This window comes from Phodopus roborovskii, unplaced genomic scaffold (genome assembly GCF_943737965.1).
Source record: "Phodopus roborovskii unplaced genomic scaffold, PHOROB, whole genome shotgun sequence".
Taxonomy (NCBI): Eukaryota; Metazoa; Chordata; class Mammalia; order Rodentia; family Cricetidae; genus Phodopus; species Phodopus roborovskii.
Genome location: NW_026126480.1, coordinates 20775770 through 20796184, shown reverse-complemented (window position 1 = coordinate 20796184; position 20415 = coordinate 20775770). Strand labels below are relative to the sequence as shown.

The following is a 20415-nucleotide window of genomic DNA, read 5'->3' as shown; positions in this document are numbered from 1 at the left end:
CAGGCAGGAGTAAATCTAAGCTAATGATCCCAGCCCAATAACAGTGCTGCAGGCCACTTGGCCACTCTTCTGAGTTCTCAGTGGGAGGCTCTCTCTGTTCAGTCCCAAGTTCAAAGGCACCGGCTCCACTTTTCACCCCTGCTGGTCTGCATACATGAAACTTTGATTGTCTAGAGTCTAGACAGGCCTGCAGGTGCTTACAGAGTTGCCTGTATCCCAGCATTTGGCCCCATGGGTATCTTTACTAAAAGACTGTAGGAAGTGTTGAGATGTGTTAACGGGGAACAGTGTGAAGCCACAGCTCTCCATTACCTGTATGCTGTCTGCAGTCTGCATGATGACTCCCCACATAGAAGTGTGTTGCACACTTCCATGGCTTTGACTGGGCAAATTACCCCCAACTCTAGCCTGTACTCAAACTTCACCATTCACTGGCCTCCTTGAGTGGAGTTCATCACCTCAGACCTGGGCCATCACAACACTCTAACCAGTCTCCTGCTACAAGCTTGGCCAGGAGAGTATTCTAGACATCTTGCTACATCAGCCTCTTTCCCATGCCTAAGGGACCCTCACTAGATCCCCTCCCCTACATCTCCACAGCTTCTTCTGTAGCTAGCAGTTCAAGGGAAGAGCCTGCCTAGCTGCTTTCTGCTTTGGGGGCCTGGCATTTTAGAAGAGGGTTACTGAGTTGATTGAGATCATCCCCCATTACAAGCCTCTCTCCCCATAAGGCTCATGGGCTGAAATCATCTATTCACAGGAGAAATGAGTTCCCAGGTGAGGCTCTGGGTTAGAAGCCTTGCCTTACACATGCTGCTACTGAAGAGAGGCAGCACTGGGAACTGTACATGCCTCTATCTCTGTATAGACTTGGGGCTGAGGCTGGTGGATATAAGGGTGCTTTAGAAGTGACTCACCCCCAACTCCTGATTTATTGGCAGTGCACTGTGGCCTTGAGCACCGTAATGAACCTCTGTGTCAAGGGATTAATGACCAATAACCAAACCTTTAAATCAGCCCACCCGTCTGTAGAGGCCTGTGGCTCATCCTTGGGTAAATAGGACAAAAAAAAGCCCATTTCTAATACATTTTCTGGATGTCACAGCACCACTCTATAAACTGAGACCAAGTAAAGCAAGCTTCCACATGCTCCCTCCTACCCCACCCCTGCCATTTCCATCTCCTTGCCTATGGCTTGCCTGACTCACCTGCAGGCCAGTCAGACGCAGGAGGGGCCACAGACATGGGGAGAGTGGCTTCCTCACTGTGCTGTCGCATGCCCTCATAGAGACCCTGGTCTCTGTCAGTGCCCTCGCTCTGTGACTCTGTGGATACGCTGAGGGATTTCAGTTTTTAATCTTCAACATACCACCCCTACATTTTGTGTCTACACTTCCCAGGCTCTGCTTAAATGCAGCTAGTTTATCTCGGCTGCACACGAGAATCTTCTGGAATAAGTTACTTTTCTGCTTGCTATGACTTGGTAGGCCCTAACCAAGAAGCGACTTAAGCATGGGGGTGTTTGGCTCCCAGGTTGAGAAAACGAGTCATCTGGAGAGCAAGGCATGGTGGCAGGTGCGTCTGTGCTGGCAGGGGTGTACACCTGACCTCTTCACCCCTTCCATCCCTGATAACTTCGTGGAGCAGGAAACAGGAAGTAGACAAGAAGTAGGGCTGGACTTTTCAAGGCCTGCCCTCAGTGACCCACTTTCTCTAACAAGTCTTCTAAAGGTTTCCAGACCTTCTAAAGCTGCTTCCACCAGCTGGGGACCAACTGCTCAAACGCTTGAGCCTATGGGGAATGTTTTACAATCAAACCATGACAGTCCTCACGCCTGGCCCTGCTCCCAACAGAAGAGTAAATTAATCATTTCTTTCCCTGCTTGCTGTTTGAACTGAGTGTCCTATCACAGCATCAGCTAAGTGACTAATACACATCACTAAGAAACGTCTCCGCAGATTCCTCATGTGTGTGAAGGTTCTAGAACTTCCATGAAGTGCAGAAATGGGGTGGTGGCAAGAGAACTGAAAGATCTACAGATTGGCCACATCCAAGGATGCAAGGGACGGAAATGGGGGGGGGAATCTTTTTAGCAGGGGCTTGCAAACTCTGGTTGGCTGGCAGGTAAAAGCTAAGGAAAGTTTTCTGTGCCATAGTGTTCTGCTGAGATGCCTCCTGCAGGGTCTGTCTCTGTAGCCCTAACTGACCCTGAACTCACAGGGGTACCTGTCCCTGCCTCCCAAGTGCAGGGGGTCACCTCCACACCAGGCTCGGCTGTCAATCCCTTTTTTTAAAAAAGATTTTGTAAATTTTTCTCCCAACAAAAATATCCTATGATACTGAATTATAGGAAAGAAAAAAAAAATTCTGCAAGTCAGGTTTAAGGGAAGGAACCAGGCCCACCTATAGTGATCTCAGGCACCTTTCTGATGCTCAGGAATTGGGGGAAAATAGTTGGCAAAAGTGGTCCTGGCTATGCTCTGCTCTTAGTGGCATTGAAGGGAAGCATTTGGAGTGGCCCTGGGCAGCCACATTCTGCTTGCATCCCCCCCCCCAGGGATGGGCTGGATGGAAGTGGAGCCTGAGGACCACCAGGGCTTCTGCCTCTGAAGGGAAATGCAGGCCCTGAACTGTCAAGAATTCAACTTAGCTAAGGACATCCTCCAGACAGTGAAAGAGAATGGGCCTACTCAGGACCTTGGTGAATTGTTTTCCAAAACTGCATGTAGTCTCAGTTTCCCTTTCCTCGCAGATGGAAGGTATCCGTGCATGTGGAGAAGCCCTGACATGCCTACACAAGAAGAGGGTTGTCCTCTTCTCCCCTCTCCCTTCCCATGCCCCTCCTCTATCCTGGGGAGTCTTGTTAGTCAGTGACCTTTGACACTGCTGAAGGGTGGACACCGTGGCTCATTTGCATTCCTCCAGGATAGGAACTCTGGTATCGGGGTCCACCTGTATCTTGCAGGGTATGGCTTTGTCACAGGTGAAGCCATCCTCCTGCTCTGGGTTTCTTTGCCCAGCCTTAACCTTGTGGCCCTGAGGATAGCAACGTGCAGGCAGGACTCCATGGGCTCCACTGCTGTCCTCAGCTAAACCATTCATCATTACTCCTGGCTCTGGCCTGGAGACGGGGATATCACCACTAGAATGAGACCTAAGATGTGGATGTTTGTTCTTAGAGTTGTAGGTGATTTTTCTTTCTCCATCAAGAATCAGAATAAAATGCCAGTCAGGTGTGCAGCCCTGCTGAGCTGTGCAGGGCTGAGTGAAGAAGGGATGAAATCCATCATTGAGGCTGGAGAGAAGCTGAGTAGCTAGTGTATCGTTTTGATGCCACTGGGGGGTTTGTAAAACATCCAGACAGAATAACTCTGCCTCTGCCTCTGACAGTTACTGGCAGGATACTGTTGTCTCAGCATCCTGTGTTCGACTGGTCTTTAGTAAGGGGATGCTTCCCATTCTCTAGTCCAGGCTCACATGTGGAAGCCAGTCTCCTGGCACACCTTTATACCCTCCAGCCCACTCACTGGAGGTTGAAGGGATGCTGGGAACTAGGTGAAAGATGTGAATTGTCCTGGGTCTGGCTCAGGAGTCAGACTGCAGTTTAAATCTTGTTTGTTAGTCACTGATGTGTGACTTTGGCCACACCATTTAATTCCTCTCAGGTAACTTAATTTGCCTAAGTTCTTCTGCAAAACGAGAGATAATGGCAATATGGGTAGAAATTCAAAGTCTGAAATGCTCCATGATCTGAAGCTTTTTGAGTACTCATACAGACAATCCCAAATACAACCTTCTATGAGAGGCGGCCATGTATAAAAATTGTGTTTAGACTATGTATATAGAGCATATGAGTCATAAACTTTGTTTAGACTTGGGTTCCATCTCCAAAATAATTCTTTATGAATGTATATCCATATATCATAAAAATCCTTTTAAAGACCTGAAATCAGAAATACTTGGTCCTAAACACTTTGGAGATGGGGTACTCCTCAAACCCTGTCCCTAGCCCACAGTACCATTAGAATTAAATGAGAGAGTATGTGTGTGAGCCCCTTCTGCTTTGGCATAGTACAGCTACCAATGTTTCAGCTTGATTATCAGAAGTCTAAACCAGGGCCTCATGACAATGATACTCCTGATACCTGGGGCCAGGCCATTTAACTTTACTGAGGGATGCTATGTACTCTACCCCTGGGTGCCAGGAACCTCTCCTTCTCCAAGTCATAACTAAAAAAATTATGTTCAAGAACCCTAAATGACCTCTAATAAGCAAAACTGCCCCTCCGCCCTCATTGGAGACCATAGCTCTTCATCATTTCTTGCTCCAACCCTCAAAGCTCCTCATTGCTTGCTGGGCCTGTGGGCATCAAGCAAGGGGCAACTTGCACAAAGCCCTCCCTCTATTTTATGTGTTCAGGCCATTTATTGGTTCACTGTGCTACTGGCTGGGCTTCTGAGGTGGCCCAGGGAGGACCACCTTTGCCAAATCTATCTCTGTGATCCAAAGGCTTCTTGTTTCCACTCATCAAGGTACACTGTGTTGTTGGCTTTGTAAATAACCAACAACTGTCTGTCCCTATTCTGATCTTCTGAGCCTCCGGAGCAATAAACAGCTCTGGTGACAGCTGTAGCAGCCTGTAAGTACACACATACCTCTCAAAGCATCTCCCCAGGCACTTCAGAGAAGCTAAGTGGATAAAACTGATCCCAGCTATTACCTGGGTGGCCACTTATGTCTGCAGACCCCACCCTGGAGACAAGAGGCAGACTCTGATGACAGTAGGCAGGAAGGGAAGAAGTAACTGGTCCCTGGCCATCCTTTTCTTGCAACTCTACGGCTGAGGCCAAGCACTTTTGCACATTCAAGAAAGGCCTCAGTAGTTGATGACTTTCTATTTCTGGTTCTAAGGTGCAAAAGTTGGAGTAAGCTAGAGAGGAGTGGGGGTCTGGGTGGGGTGGGGTGGGGTGGGGTGGGAGAGTAGTTCACGGTTTATGTCAGTGGACTTGGTGATGCTGCTTCCTGGTGTGTGGCCGGCTTACTCGTTACTCTTTTGTTGCTGTGACAAAAGGTTGGCAAGAAACAACTAACTCTAAGAATGAAAGGTAATCGGCTTGGGAGGCTTGGCCAGGGAACTATGCTCACAGTCAGGAAGCAGCAAGTGGAAGCTGATGCTCAGCTTATCATTTCCCTTTTTCCCAGCCTGGGCTTCCAGGGTGAGTCCTCCTCCTCAGTGAAGTCTTCCTGGGAACTCCCTCACAGACACATCCAGAAGTGCCCACACCCCATACATAGGTAATTCTAAATCCTGCCCCATTGACAGAGAAGATTGCCCATCCCACCCAGTCTCTAGTCTTCAGCCACATAAGAATTCCAGTTTTCCCACCTCTGTACTCCCAGAACTCAATTTGGAGACTGATTTCTTATTTGGATGGATAGATTAATGAGAGGCTTAGTTGTACAACTACTGAAGCTCCTAAGAGCTCCCTCTGTCAAATTCTTTCTCAGTTTCAATGAACTAGAATTATCAGCAGATCCTCAGCTCTCCTTGACCTTGCACTAGAAATTCAGGTCTCAACCATGGTTACTTGACAAAGGATCCTTGTCTCTTGCATTCTGGTTATATCTCTATGTTAAGCTAGGCATTGTACCTTTTGCCTCTGCTTAGAACTCTGGTCATTATAATCTTTTACCTCCCTAATGAGAGCAATCAGTAAGGCTGGTGGTTTTGATGTCTTTAGCCCTGGAATGACTAACCCAATAGACTGTAAGATGATATTAGAGGACTGATTTGGCCGTAATACTTGTCCCTCTGTCTCCACACCCCCCCCTTCCTCCCACCCAGAGGCTTCCCCATGGTACATTAAATGGGCTCCCATGTTCTCTGGCCTCTAGTTGGATTTTTGCTAATGACTTGATGGAAGACCAGAATGGGGTGGGAAAGAGGCATTTTTGTACATGTCAGGCCAATGCTGTCCTTAATAGAAATCTGGATGCTGAGACTCCAGTGAGCTTCCCTGGTAGATGGTATATCACACATTGTGACATGCTCATTGCTGGTAACAGCACAAAACCAGTCGTGTGTGGCTTTTCTGAGATAGAACTTTCAGTTGCTAAGGCTGGGTTCTGCGGGTTTGTTCTCTCACTCTCCTTTGCTAGCATGCTCTGCATCCCTTCACTATAGTAAGCCATAGCTGTGAGTCCTCATTAAATAGGAGTGTGGACTAGGCTTTCCCAGTGTGCTCTCCAGGCCAACAGTACTTGCCCCTTTAGGATGATGTTTTCTAGTCCCTGCTGTACACAGTCTTAGTAGATATGGAAATTCTGTCTTTCACCTCCCAGCTCCCAACACTGGATGTTCCCCCAAAGGCAGGGCCTGGGCCTTTGTGCTCTGTGTCTCCTGGCCAAGTGCAGTATCTGGCACAAAATATTTATGAAGGAAGTCAGCGAGTCTGCACATAATGGATTCAAGAGGTACTTTCAAAGCTGAGGGTGGTAAAATCAATTTAAAAGGTTATGGCCAATGTTTTCCAATGCAAGAATAGAATGGAAAATATCAGAGTGTACCGTGCAGTGAGGGCAAGTTTCATTTCTTGAAAGTTTTGTCTCCATACTACATGTGAACCAAATGCTCTTCTGAATCACAAATTGAAAGGGTTTCTTGCTGTCTAGTGTCCTAGTTACACATCTGAAAGTTACTGAATATAAAAACCTATGGTCTTCCCTTACCAAGGACTATTTGCCAATTGTCTGATGACAATGGCCACTTAACCTCCATCTCTCTGGCTGCTGTCATTTGACCTGTTCCCCCTTCTCTTCACCCTAGAATGTGTACTATACAAGCAGCCAGCAAATCCACGTGGGTGTCCTGAGCCCCACGGTTGATGATGATGACAACCGCTGTCTGGTGGACGTCAACAGCCGGCCACGGCTTATCGAGTGCAGCTATGCCAAGGCCAAGAGGATGAAGCTACACTGGCAGTTCTCTGAGGTAGTAGTCACTGGAGGGATGGGCCTCCTCCTTGGGGCACTGTCTGGACCATTTGTGAAACGCAGTCCCTACATGAGTGACCATGGAGCTTTCCTTCCTCTGGTCTCCATCAATTTGGAGGCCTATATTTAACTTTTTACCTTTCCTTGGCTGCTATGTCTCTCATTATGAAGTAGAATCCCAGGATTCAAACACCCAGTTTTGAATGGACTCCTTGCCTCTACTCCAAGAGCTTCCCACCAGAGGGAGTTTGCCGTTAGGGTCGGTTTCTGCCTGCCAATGGAGACACTGGCCTTCTAGGTGGTAAGGTGGCTGATTCTTACAGGATGTGAAGGAGCACCACATGCTCCTAAGACTCTAGGGTTCCTGAGGACCTGAGCAGTATCAGTGGAGGATGAGAAGGACTGTCAACACTCAGGAGACAAAGTCCCAGCCAGTTGCTTCTGCCATGATGCTATGATGAAAACAGATTTATGCCTGAGACTTCAGGGCCTTTGACAGTTATACCAGAGTCTATGGAAACTGGCCCCTGCTGCATTCAGCCAGTTCTCCTGGGCCCCAAGGTTAGCTCATAGCGGTTCGGGGAGTTAGAAGAACCAAAGGATGGTGGCTTTTCAGAAGACAGGGTACTGGAAATTTCCAAGTGTTCCACTTGATAGAGGGAATAGCATTGAGTTAGGAGAGCCATCAAACCTCACCAAGTCACAGCACTCAGGTGAGTGTGGCCTGATCATGGGGGGCATAAAGTTGGGAGTTGCCAGCGCAGAGCCTGGAAGGGACACTGGCCCTCATCATGGAGACTACCAGGGAATGGAAGGCTGTACAGTCCCCCCCCCCCCAGTGTACATTTAGGTCTGGGCTTTCAAAGCCCCTTCTTGTGGAGACTGGGGAGCTGGGTTAGAAGTTTCAAGAAAGAAAGAGACAGGATGAAGGAGTTAGCAGGAGGCTGAAATGAAGTTGGAAAATTTGATTTCTCAAGTCCCTCTCTCCCATGACCTTGTGGGCCCTTGGGATTCTGGCCTACCTCAAGGCCACTGCCCAGGCAGCATCTGGGACTGACCCAAGGGTCTCAGACGATGGTCCTTGAACTAGTTGTGTTTACAAGTGTGGCTAACTCATGAGATGGGTGAGCATGTGTCTCATCTCCCCGAAGACATGAAGACAGCTGCTTCTGCACTATCTTGCCATAACCTACAGGAGTCATAGGACAGAGAGTGTCCTGGGCCCTGGGGACTTGCATCATCCAAATGTGACTGTTCCTCTTTCACAGAATCTCCCTGCTCCTGTTTCAGGCTTTGATTGTACAGAAACTCTGAAAACAATTGTCTGTCAGTCTGTCTTAGCCTCAAGATGAAACCACCTCACAGTGAGGTCCTTCCTTCCTCCATTTCAGAAGGTAGTCTCAAAGAGGCAGCCCCACAGGAATCCTACCTGAATGGACTCTTTGACCAGCCGAGCAGACAGCCCTGCTGTGTAGCACTCCGGGGGCCAGGCAGTTTTCAGCCACTTTAGCATATGTCTAATTAAAACTCCCCAGGTGCTTCGGCAACCACATCTTTGATCCCTCTACCAAAGGGAACTGTTTGGAAGTAATATTTTTAAATTCCTAGTTTGCAAACCCAGAACAGCCACTTCCCATTTACTATGCAATAATGACTAGATGTGCAATTTTTGCTTGATATAAAATGATCAATATTTATCAGGAGAGCTGAAATCCATCCATCTGCTGCTCATTGATGAGGGGATCACTGCTCACAAGGCTGAAGGAAGCCTGGAGCCTCTTAAATGATTAAAGTCTTGTGCTTGAACTTGGGTGATAGCTCAGTCAGTAAAATGCTTGCCACACAAGCACAAAAACCTGAGTTTGACACTCAGTACCCACATAAACAAACAAATGAGTGAATGTGGTGGTTCAGGTTTATAATCTCAGGGCTGGGCAGACTAGCCCGTCTAGCTGAATCAATGAGCACCAGGTTCAGTGAGAGGCCCTATGTCATGACTACCACACATGTACACGCAAACACACAGTCTTGTACTTGGGCTGATTTTCTTGTAACAAATTTTAATCTTTGCAAATTATGCAGTGACCTGACCAACTAAAATGTTCTGCTGCAGAAGCTGAGATGAAAGGAGATTTCTCTGGATGCATTTAGAATCTCTTTTCTTGTTTCAAAGTATGCATTATTTACTCTCCTGAGGTTCACATCTAAACTTCACAGACACGCTGAATTAATTTAAAAATAATTCAGTGGGATTCTTATAGGTTACACACACACACACACACACACACACACACACACACACACACACTGCATTTGCATATCTCTGTTTCATCTCATACCTTGGTTTTCTGTTTAACAAGTAGTTTGTGCCCCCTCTAACCTCTGCAAGCCCTTCTGAATTTCCAATGCTTCTGGCTGAGCTGAGACACTGTTAGACACTGACATCCTGAAACCATATTTGATGAAAACATCTCCTGGCAATGCTGATGTACAGGGCTCTGATGAGCAATTTTCTGATGATGAACATTCTTTCTTTCAGTTGTTCATCAAACATTTATTGAGCACATGGGTTTGGCAGGCGGGGGGATGCAGACATGAATCAGACAGGGCCTCTGCCCTAGAGGAGCTTAGGGACATGTAAACACACAACAAAACAGGCTGCTGAGTGTGGAAACAGAGGGCTGTGCAGGGCTCTGGGAGCTTAGGGTGACTGGCTCCATGGGCAGAACTCAAGGATGAGACTCGTGTGTGCATCTTGTTTGATCTGACTGTTGAAAGCTTGTACGGATAGTTTCTAGGTGGGAGGAGGGAAAGGAGCACCCCAAACGGAGGCCTGCCTGGGCCAAAGAAAGCCAAGCAAAACCCAGCATCCTTTCCAGAGGATTTATCTACTGTGTGGTGGGGTAGAATTTAGAATGTGATGGGGTAGGTGGGAAGGGAGGTTGTTACAGCCACACCCCACTCTAGACTTCACCTTAAATCAAAGGGAGGATCTAGTGAGGCTCTTAAGCAGTGTTGGTCAATTTCCATTACTGTAGCAGGAAGGGAGTGTTTAATGCAGTTCTTGTCAGCTCAGCTCTATTGACAGCCTCCTGAAGGGTGGCGACACCATGGCTAGAGATGGGAAGCTCACAATAAATCAGAGCTCAGGCTCTTATTTATTAACGACATGCTTTCACATGGGTTCCACAGAGGACAAGGCCCTAGTGACCTAAGAACCTCCCAGTAGGCCCCACCACTGAAACACCACTATGACAAAGACAAAGACGTCAACACAAGGAAGATATAGCAGTATCTCTGGTGAGATCTGAAGACACCCATGGCAGAGCAGCTGGTGGGATACCCACAGCATCTGGGTGGAGTAGAAGAGAAGAGGCTGGAGACTGGGGAGTGAGGTAGGAAAGGCACTGCCCCATCATCCCCAGGATAGGTGGGAAGGTTTAGTAGCCATGGAGACAGCAGTTGAGGAGGACTTTGAGAAGCATGCCAATGCTCTGTTGGTTACAGTGATGGATTAGTGATAACGGCTGGGTGAGGGGGTACGGATGGGATGGTATTAGTGACCCACGATAACTGCTAGCTTTTGGACCAAAGTCACTCCCTCAAACAATTTCCTCTCAAAAATAGCCAGCATTTCCATCCACACACTGAAACCTCCTTTACATGGGACATGGTAGTTGGTAGCTATTAGTTGCTTTCTATGAGTTTTCTAACTCCTGTCTGCCCCATTAAAGAAATCCCCAAACTGACTATCTCCTGATTATAAATGCCTATTAATTAAGTGTACAACTTTCAATCTCCTGAGAGTTCCCATCAGCCTAGGATTTAGAGAACATCGTAAGACTCTGGTACAGCAGTAGTGAAGGAGGCATGTTGGGAGTGACCTCTGGACCAGGAAAGGGAAGCAGCAGACACCGTGTCACTGGAAGAACAGCAGTAGAGCAATGAATGGGCTGCCGAGGCTACCCGACCTTGACCATTCCTGTGGCTTTCAATAGATAATCCAGTGCTAGGGTTACCTCTGTAGGAGCTTGCTGGGGAACCCTGAGAATGCTGCTGGGATGTGTACCCTTTAAGTTCCAGCTTTCCCCAGCCCTCACATGCACATGAATGGTCGTAAAAGAAATGGGTGGCAAGAGGCTTTGAGCTCCTCATTCTGGAATCTCAAAGACTTCCAAGTGTGTGTGGGTGGGGTGGGATTTGTGCCATAGAGCCATGCAGAAGAGCAGAGAGGAAAAAACCAGAGGGTCAGAGTTATCTGTGAGGTTGGTAGATCACCAACAGGCCAGGCATGGGGGTCCATAGAGGTCGAACTCGGTGACTTTCACAACTTCCCGGCCCTGAAACTCTACAAAGCTAATCCACTGAAGTCAGACTGCAGAGCTTGAGGGGCTTGTGACATCTTCAAGTCTACTGAGTCAGCCCAAAGACAAAACACCCCAAATTAAAAAGAAGCCATACGTAAATGAGGGTCTTTGTGACACTTTGTGGGACCCCCTTACCCATCATTCCACCCTATGACATTCTCTTCAAGTGTCCAGTACATGGATAAGAGGACTGTGCCCTGTGCTTTAGGCAGCTCTACCAGAGGACAGAAAGCCTGGGATAGAGCAGACATTGTCCTGGTTTGCTCTTCTGTTACTGTGATAAGCACTATGACCAAAAGCAGCGACCATGGAGAACACTGCTTACTCCTGGCTTGCTCTTTGGCTTATTCGCCCTGCTTTCTTATATAAACCACAACCACCTACCTAGTGGTAGCACCACCCACAGTGGGCTGGCTGACTGCCCCCCCCCGTCAATCATTAATCAAGGAAATACCCCCCATAGACTTGCCTACAGGCCTATCTAATGGGGGAAATTTCTTAATTGAGATTAAATCTAATCAGCAAAGACATGCAGTGTGCTATTGATCAAATGAAGGGGCCCTTTAAAATAAACATATGACTCTTAGAGGCCTCTTGATTGCCAGATCTTGAGCTAGATGCATGTCCAAAGACAAGCAAAACCCTACCTTCATTGACCTTATTCTTAGACGCATGCAAAACACATTTTATATATGTGGTGTATACATGTGTGTACATGTGCATTTCTTCCTATAACTTTATTTTTGAGGAGGTGGAAGAAACCTTTTTATAACAAACAGATTCTCCTATTGCATGGAGTAGAGTACAGATTAGTGTAAATATGTCTGAAAGGGGGGATTTTGTCAGGCTCTCTAGCTTGCACTTTATGCTAATTACCCCCAACTATTAGTTCTTTGGTCGAAATATTGACATGGCTGAGAGTCCAGGGTCACCTGGAGGAAGTCCCCACATCCCAGCCCTGGATTTGCTGCATTCAGGAGGAACAGTCAGGGAGAAGAGCAAAAGTGTCTGTCAGTGCGTGGAAAGTGAGGAGATGCCCCAGGAGATCACAGAGCCCGACTCATCTGCCAAGAGGCAGTTGTTTCTGATTGCTGGGCTCTAATGCAATAACCTGATATGAGCTATCTGCAGGCACATTTCCCCAGAAGCCCTTCTAACCTTGCCTGTGAGTTCCTCCACACAAGGGATGAGGAGCCTTTGACTTTCCCCAGCTCTGTCCCCAAGTACTGTCAGTACGTCCGGTCTTGAGAACTTTTTGTGCTGAAAAGAAAGGGCTATAATCGAGTGTTTCATTATGGCTCAGGGAGAAAGCAGCTTTTCATTTGCAGGTCATAGGAAAGGGTACAAGTAGGACTGTCCAGTTTCAAGGGACTGACAACGCTTTGTTTAGACCCCGTTTTCTTAGTTATTTTTAAAATTAGAGCAATCAGCATTTTCTTCTTCTCTTCCTGCAGAGATCAGGGACAGGAGCAGATGTGATTGCTCAGCTCCCAGAACAGCATGAGATTTTTTTAAATGTATCAAATATTTATTTAGCATTTATAACATATAAGGCACTATGCTAACCTTTTATAAATACTACTTTGAAGCCATGGTAGGGCTAAGAGGCACTTTCTAACATTATCCACATTTTAGAGATTAGGAAACTGAGGCACAAACAAGTTAAGCAGCTGTTAGATGCCATACCTAAGAATGCTATCCCAAGAGCCCACACTGTAAATTTCCACACCAGGACAGCTTTGTCTTTGTCCAGAACACCAGTTAGAGGGAGTCTAAGGCCGGGTTTCCTTGCTGAGTGTGTGAACTGGCAGGACCACAGCCACCTTGGCCAACTCTCCAGATGTCTTTGGACACCTCTCTATCTATCCTTGGTTACTTGATGTTGCAAATACCCATCTCCAGCCAGTGTCTCCATCCAGCTGGTCCCAGGCAGAGTCTCACTTGGGCTTAGGTGAGTACCCTTGAAGTAAAAAAACACTAAAGTACATATTGAACACAGTAAGTGTTGAATATTCATACTACACAAAGACTGCTTTGCTCTACAAAACACCTAATCTTGGGGTTTCTGTAACTAAGCTTAATGTCCTGCCCAAGCTTTGAAGTATTTGATTACCAACCATTAAGTACTTAATCGGGAAACATTGTGGCTGGCTGAGCTTAAAGCCCAAGGCCCACAGGGCTGCTTGCCCTTGGAAAGTTCATTAGCAAGGAAGGCAGAATAGGAGCTCTGAGGTAAGTAAAGGAGTCAACGAATCTAGGATCTATGTACACAGTTGGCCTTAAACATACCCAGGTACAAGGAAGGCCAGCCCAGACATCCCAGAGGCTCTTGGCCAGGGACACAGGCCAGATGTTTCCTAAAAGAGAATCACAAGTGTGTTAATCCTTGGAAGCTGGCCCTAACCAGCACTGCCATTAGGATGGCATTTGGGACTGAAAGAGACACGTTTTAGGTCCTGCCTGAGAGCTACTGAATTGGAAAGATGGCTAGTGGCTGGGTTTCCCAGGCACTCTGGTGACTCTTCTCCAATGGACAACTCCCAGACTTTAAACCCAGTCCCACCACTTGCAAACCATGAGCCTGAGCCAGCTTCCCAAGCTTCATTTCTCCCCTAAGGGCTACAGTGAGGAAGACACCTCAGCATGCACCTCCTAGGTAGGGTAGGACTAGTCTGCGCTGTCTGACCCACACCTAGCCACCATCTAATATACTCTTGGGGAAACTGAGGCAGAGAAATTCTTGTCTGTATCATAACCTGAGATCTGTGCCTGAGGGTTTCACAAATAGTGACTCCATGTGTCCCAATGTATCCATAGTCCTCTGTGCCAAAATATCAAGTGGCCCAGAATGGCAGGTGTGATGATATGCAGAAACCCAGATCACTCTCTAGATCATATAACCAAAGCCTGAGAAAAGTCATTCCTTCCTTGCTTCCAGCCCATTGCTGGAAGGAAGAACAAGACAGTGTCTGGGACTACCTCTAGAAATTTTTAGTATTCTTTATCCTATACATTCAACTTCTGTTTTTGTTTTTTGGTTGTTTTTTTTTTTTTTAATGGCTGCTTCCATATTTAATTAGGGTTTCATTCCAATTAAGCCCTCTGTGTGCTGCAGCTTCTCTCCTACCGGATTTAATTGCCCATATTTAAATTCTTTAATTAAAAGTATTGTGTGTTTCTAGATCCCGTAGTTGTAAGTATTGCACAAATAATTTTGATGACCAGACTGGTAAACCAACAAGCCTGCCCCCCATGGAGAGAGGAATGCTCATATCTCTCCACATCCAGCTCCAGCTCCAGAGCCAAAAGACAGGCTCAGAGCTACAGGCCGAACCCTGGGGCTTAGGAGAAGAGTTAGCCAGCACATGTCCCAGCATCCTTCTTTCCCAGAGCACTTAGCTCAGCCCAGCACCCAGTGTGGCCTGTTTAGCATGTGGATCAGACCTAGCAAAGCTTAGCTCTGCCTCACAGATAAAAAGCCAGAGTCCCATGGTTCTACCCTCATCGCCTCCCTTTTACCCATGTTTCCTCTGCCTCTGCACAAATGCACCCCAAGAGTTTTCAAGCCCATCACTGTTTCTAGAGCTTTTCACTAGGTTCCTGGACCTGCCCCTGGACAGCCAGCCATGTCTTCCTCCATGTGTCTGCTCAGGTCTCACCTTTATCAACTGATAATCATCCTCTGCTCCCCAGCATGCCTGAGCCTCCCCCTAAGCATGGCGATTTGGGGCATAGCTTTATTACCTCATTCTCTTTCTAGAATTTGCTTCCAACTCTGCCTCCTAGAGCAAAATTGCCACATGAAAAAAAAAAAACCTTCTCTTTTTCAGTCATAAATACATGGGAGAAGCTAAAAAATGTGCATGGCACTCGGTAGATGCTCATTGAATATTTGGCAGTGGCTAGAAGGACATGATGCATGAATGTGTCCCTTCAGACAATCCTCAAAGGGAACAGACCAAACCTGCTTTAGTTCACTGAGACATCTTCCTCTACCCCAGCACAGGGTACTACCAGCTCCTTTAGTCTAGCCTCTACCTCAGACAGGTAGGATAAGTGATAGTTTTGTTGGCTGCTTATATAGTGGAAAATAGGGAAAGGGAAAGGGGAAGATTCCCTGGGGTCCCAGCTGGGTTCTGCATGGAATCTTGGGAAAGTCTCCTAGGCTCTCAGAACCTCAGCCTCCAGTTCTATAAAATGAGGGCTCCTGCTGCCTGCCCCCCCAATGCAATTGGGCAGGGAACACACCAGGCAAGGTGCCAGGAAAATGGCAAAAAATGTTAGTTCCAGTGCAGAACCTCCAGTTCAAGACACAGACAGGATGCCAGGCTGCTGCCTGGTGTGAGGAAGCTATGAATAGAAGGAATCAAGACTTCTTTGCAAGTCTGGTGAGTGCTAGGAAAATGCCTAGCATTTGTTCCATGAGACCTGGAGGTGATGATCTGAGGAGGGCAGTGCCTGAGTCTGGTGCTAGTCCTGCCTCCAAAGAGGGCCTGACTGTACTCCCCAAGTGTGCTTGCTGGAAGCATCTGGGGTGCTTATACTGTTCCCTTTTCCAGAAGCTCTTTCTGCTGAGAGAGCTCTTGCCTCATACACACAGTCCTCCCAGGAAGAAGCTGATATTGTCAGTCAAGTGGGGTCCTCTCTACCCGACATTCCTGCTCTTGGACTGGAACCACTTACTCCACACCCTTCTGCAAGACCTCACTGGCTGTTTCTCCCCATGATCACATAGTTCCTGTCTCAGGGGCACTGAGGGCATGGGTTGTGGCAGGGCAGGGCCTGGGAAATGTTAGCCTTGCAGCTCTGAAGGAAACCCTTCTACTCCTTCCTCATTCTCTTGCCTTGGGAAGGTGCCCAGGGAAGGAGTGGCTGTCAGGGAGGGTGGGGGCTGCAGTTGTCCCTCTCCTACAGGGTTTTCCAAGCTCCAGGGGCCTGGGAGATGTGAAGCAGCCAGCCTCGCTGTTGGCAGGGCCTGCTTTTGGCCCCAGAGAAATGCTGAGCAGCCAGAATCTACAGCATAATGGAGCAGCTTCATTTCTATGACCCCTCCCCCCTGTTTGAGGCCCTGAACTGCCCGTGTGTGTATGCTAGCATCTTCCAGCTTGCAGAGAAACAGGTCTTGAATTAGCCCGTCTATTCATCCTCTCAAGAGTCACCCCTTCACCCTATTGACAAGATAAATAAAAGGGAGAGGGGGGAACCTTTACCCAAGTCCCCACAGCTGACAAGCAGAATTGAGAAGCTCTGAAATCAGCAGACTCCCCTCTCTACCTCAGGCTGAAATCAAGGAGAGCATGGACTTCAAGAGCTGGGCTGGTTTCCTGCCTGAGCTCTGACCCTCACCTCCAGAAGCAAGGCAAACATCCTGTCTGGTGAGGGTGGTGAAGAAACCAGAACAGACTGACCACAGGTCCACTGTTGAACTATGAACCAGTAATAGGGCTCAGCCTGGGCATAGGGCCACAGATATGCTCAGGTTTGAGGACCCCAAGACTTATGTGGACACTATGGGATTCGGGACTTGCAGTGGGATGAGCTGGCCTTGCTTGGAGCCAAGTGTTTTTGGATGCTTATGAGACCCCAAAGTCCAATCTTTGAAGGACAGGGTGGTGACTTGAGGAGGACCACCAGTTCTGAGAGGACAGTTTGAAGTGTTCTCTATGGTTATCCCAGTATGGTGCAGGAGATAGGTGTGACCACTCAATTGCCAATTCTGGGCCATGTCGAAGAAGCCTATTGTGCAGTTTGAGGTAGCCTTGACCTCATTCTGAGCAACATGAACTAACTGGGCCTTATCCAAAAAGAGCCAGAGTGAGTAACTAATGCACAAGACACTGGGAAAGTAGAGCATGGAGAATCATGTAACTGGGGGCATAAATGGGAAGAGGTAGGAAAGAGCAGGCTTGGAGTGAAAGCCTGACAGGACCCGTGTGCCCCTGGTGGATGCTCTAACAGTTTAGTTCATGGGAAGAGGACATTTAGAACGGTGGCTGTGGGGAAAGGCTCTTGCTAGGGAAGGGATATTTGTCCTCCCTGGAGATACCAGGCAGAGTGGATAGGCCTAGATCCTGTGGCTGAATACAGAGGCCATATAGTCTGCAAGTAACAGAGAGGGCTGGCCTGCAAAGTGTCCTATAACATGGGGTTCTGGAGCCAATCCTCCTCTAGCCTTGGAGCTTAAGCCTGTGGTGCAAGGGGAGCACAATGCCCCCACCTCCTCTTGCTCCTGTTGTTTCTCTGCTGCTGAGCCAGTGAGTTAGTTTTCCCCAGGAGAGGGCCTGAGCATGGCATAGAGTGCAGTGGAGGGATGCTATTCATATGGATGCCTCTCATGTGGATTGTGTGTTCTGCTGGGCCATCACCTACATATTAGTAGAAGAACCAATCCCATTCCCCTCCTGGACACTCACACACCCATACTCTACACTCTCTACCTCCAATTTCTCATTGCCTTCCTCCTTTACTTGCTCCATAAAGTATTGTCTAAGGGAGCTAGAATTTTAATGTGTGTTTCTTTTTGGTTCATGTGTATACGTGTTTTGCCTGCATTTATGTATGTGTACCACATGTAAGTGTGGTGCTTGCAGAGGCCAGAAGAGGGCATCAGATCCCTTGGAGCTAGAGTTACAGACATTTGTGAGCCTCCATGTGAGTGCTGGGAATTGGACCCAGGTCCTCTGGAAGATTAGCCAGTCCTCTTAACTGCTAAGCCATCTCTCCAGCCATTTAACATGATTTTTCTAGTTTCCTAGGCTGACCATGCATGTCAACATGGCCACCACTCATTAGGACTCTGAAGAAGTTGTTCAGGTGAAAGATGACAGGGCTCCAAAGCAGGCAAGCATGGTGAAAGAGAGGTTTGGGACAGTCACAAGGCAGGAGGGAAGGGGAATTGACAACACTTGGTACCCGATTAGATGATGATGAACTGAATGAGTGTGAAATTGCTTGAGTTTACTCCACGAGCACCCAGTTACTGCCAAGATGGGAACCACAAGAGGAGCAGGTTCTTATGCTAGGTGAATCTAACAGATGCTCAGTGCCTACTCTTGGGGTCATCATCATTCAAGCAACTCTGACTGCTTAAAATCCAAGCCCAGATGAGCACAACCTAAATGATGGCAGATCCTCAGACATCCCATGGTCACAGCAGGCCCACAGTGGTTCTTGGGGGGGCCTAAGCCCCTCAGGATCAACCCTGAGCTGCCTTATAGATGCTTTGGGGGATACCCCTTCCTTCAGGGGCTTTTATACATAAACTGAGTATTTATGGCAACAAACCCTTCCAGAACATCAGTTGTATGGGTGATCTATGTATGCTCAGGACTGAGAGTCTAATGGCCAAATAGACAATATCCAAGGTCTTGAATTTTCTTGAGCCCAGCACTAACAGCTTTCACCTATAGGAGGGCCTTAGGCTCAAGAAACTCCCAGTGTGGGGATGTTAGACGCAGGTTGATTGTGTAGAGGTTCCCAAACTGAGGCCTCTCAGAACAAGGGTCGGCTCCCTGAATAGGAACTAGCCATAGGAGAAAGGCGGTGTGCCACAGCCCAAAATGGTAGACAGGACTCTGCCCCTACAAATGACTAGGGCCCTATGGGGAAACTGAGGCATGCATCCATGCCTTGGGAGAAGATCAGTGTATGGGAGCAGAGAGAACCTGTGGTCATGGGAATGCTGGTTCCCAAGCCATCTAGACTGTCCCATCTACCCCCAAAGCATGGGGTTCCTTGGATCTGCCTGCTTACCTCTGTGCCTTCTGACGCTCTTTCTGCCGGGTTCCTAGGGAGGCTCCATCCAGAACCGCAAGTCCAAGCGCTGCCTGGAGCTGCAAGAAAACAGTGACATGGAGTTTGGCTTCCAGCTGGTGCTGCAGAAGTGCTCAGGACAACACTGGACTATCACCAATGTCCTAAGGAGCCTGGTGTCTTGACCCTCCCAGGACACCACCAGCCACTGCCTTGCTACTGTGTAGCATCAGCTGCAACATCGCCTGCTGTCATGTGGGGTTGTCTGGAGTCTGGAAGGGGGAGCCAGGTGGGTGGCCTCCCAGACAAAAGAACTTTTTATTTCCTATCAATTTTCATGGAGTTTATAGAGAGATGCAGAGGTGGATGAGGGTATAATATCCTATTTTCAATTGTAAATATGGGACAAATGGAAAATATTTATAACTGGCAATAAAATACAATTGATTAAGAAAGGTTTTTGCAGTCATTTGGGGGCCCTGGCTGAGTCACACCTGGCTCCTCTGGAGTTGGAGTCTGGTAGCTGACCACATGTCTTCAGCTGCCCTTTTCTCTTCGCGTCATTGATAACGTTAAAGCTGTAAAGACCTTGGTGGCTTGTAGTGCCAGCTTGCTGTGATGGGTCGACTCAGAGTAGGGCACTGGGCCCTCAGGCTGCCTCCCTGAGGGCAGGCCCTTCCCTGCCCCCTCTATCTGAGCTGGTGCTCAGGGCAGGTGCCTCCCCAGAAGATGTCACCTGAGTCCTAAATGCCATATGCTGACAGACCCTAGTCCACACCACCATCTCCTGAAGACACCACGTCACCTCCTTCACCTCTCCAAGCTATCCACTGTCCCTAATCTGTGGCACTTTCTGAAGCCTGGCAGTCCAAAATGAAGGTTGAGAGGGAGTGTGCTCTGTGCCTCTCTCCCAGCTTCTGCAGACTAAAGTATTCCTGGGCAAGCAGATACCCCTCCTCTCTCTGCCTTCACGTCCATCTACCTTGTACATGTCTGTCTCTCGTGCCCAACTTTCCCCTCTTTATTAGGATTCCAACCTTCTATTGATGGAGAGGGAGCAATTTAAGTTTTAAATCTGATGAACTCTATGAAGACAACTATTACTGAATAAGGGCAGACTCTATGGTGCTAGCGACAGGCTTGTAACTGGTCTCAGAGCACAATGCCATCCATAAGGCATGGCTCAATTAGTCATGGCTCTATGTCAGCCTGCTGGGCTCAGCCTGAGAGACCTAGCCCCTAGGATGGAGCTTCTTCCTTGGAGTCTGCTTCTGCAGTCCTATTCCCTCCAACAGTGTCCT

General features: G+C 47.9%; 1 protein-coding gene across 1 annotated transcript in view; it reads left to right on the top strand.

Annotated features, from left to right (window-relative positions):
* Galnt18 (polypeptide N-acetylgalactosaminyltransferase 18) overlaps nucleotides 1-19569 on the top strand; it is a 302731-nt gene extending 283162 nt beyond the window's left edge. The window contains exons 10-11 of the mRNA XM_051192692.1: nucleotides 6829-6993; nucleotides 19153-19569. Coding sequence (XP_051048649.1) covers nucleotides 6829-6993; nucleotides 19153-19299 — 312 coding nt within the window. The 3' untranslated portion in view covers nucleotides 19300-19569. The remainder of the gene's footprint in view (nucleotides 1-6828; nucleotides 6994-19152) is intronic.
* Nucleotides 19570-20415: the final 846 nt, after the last annotated feature.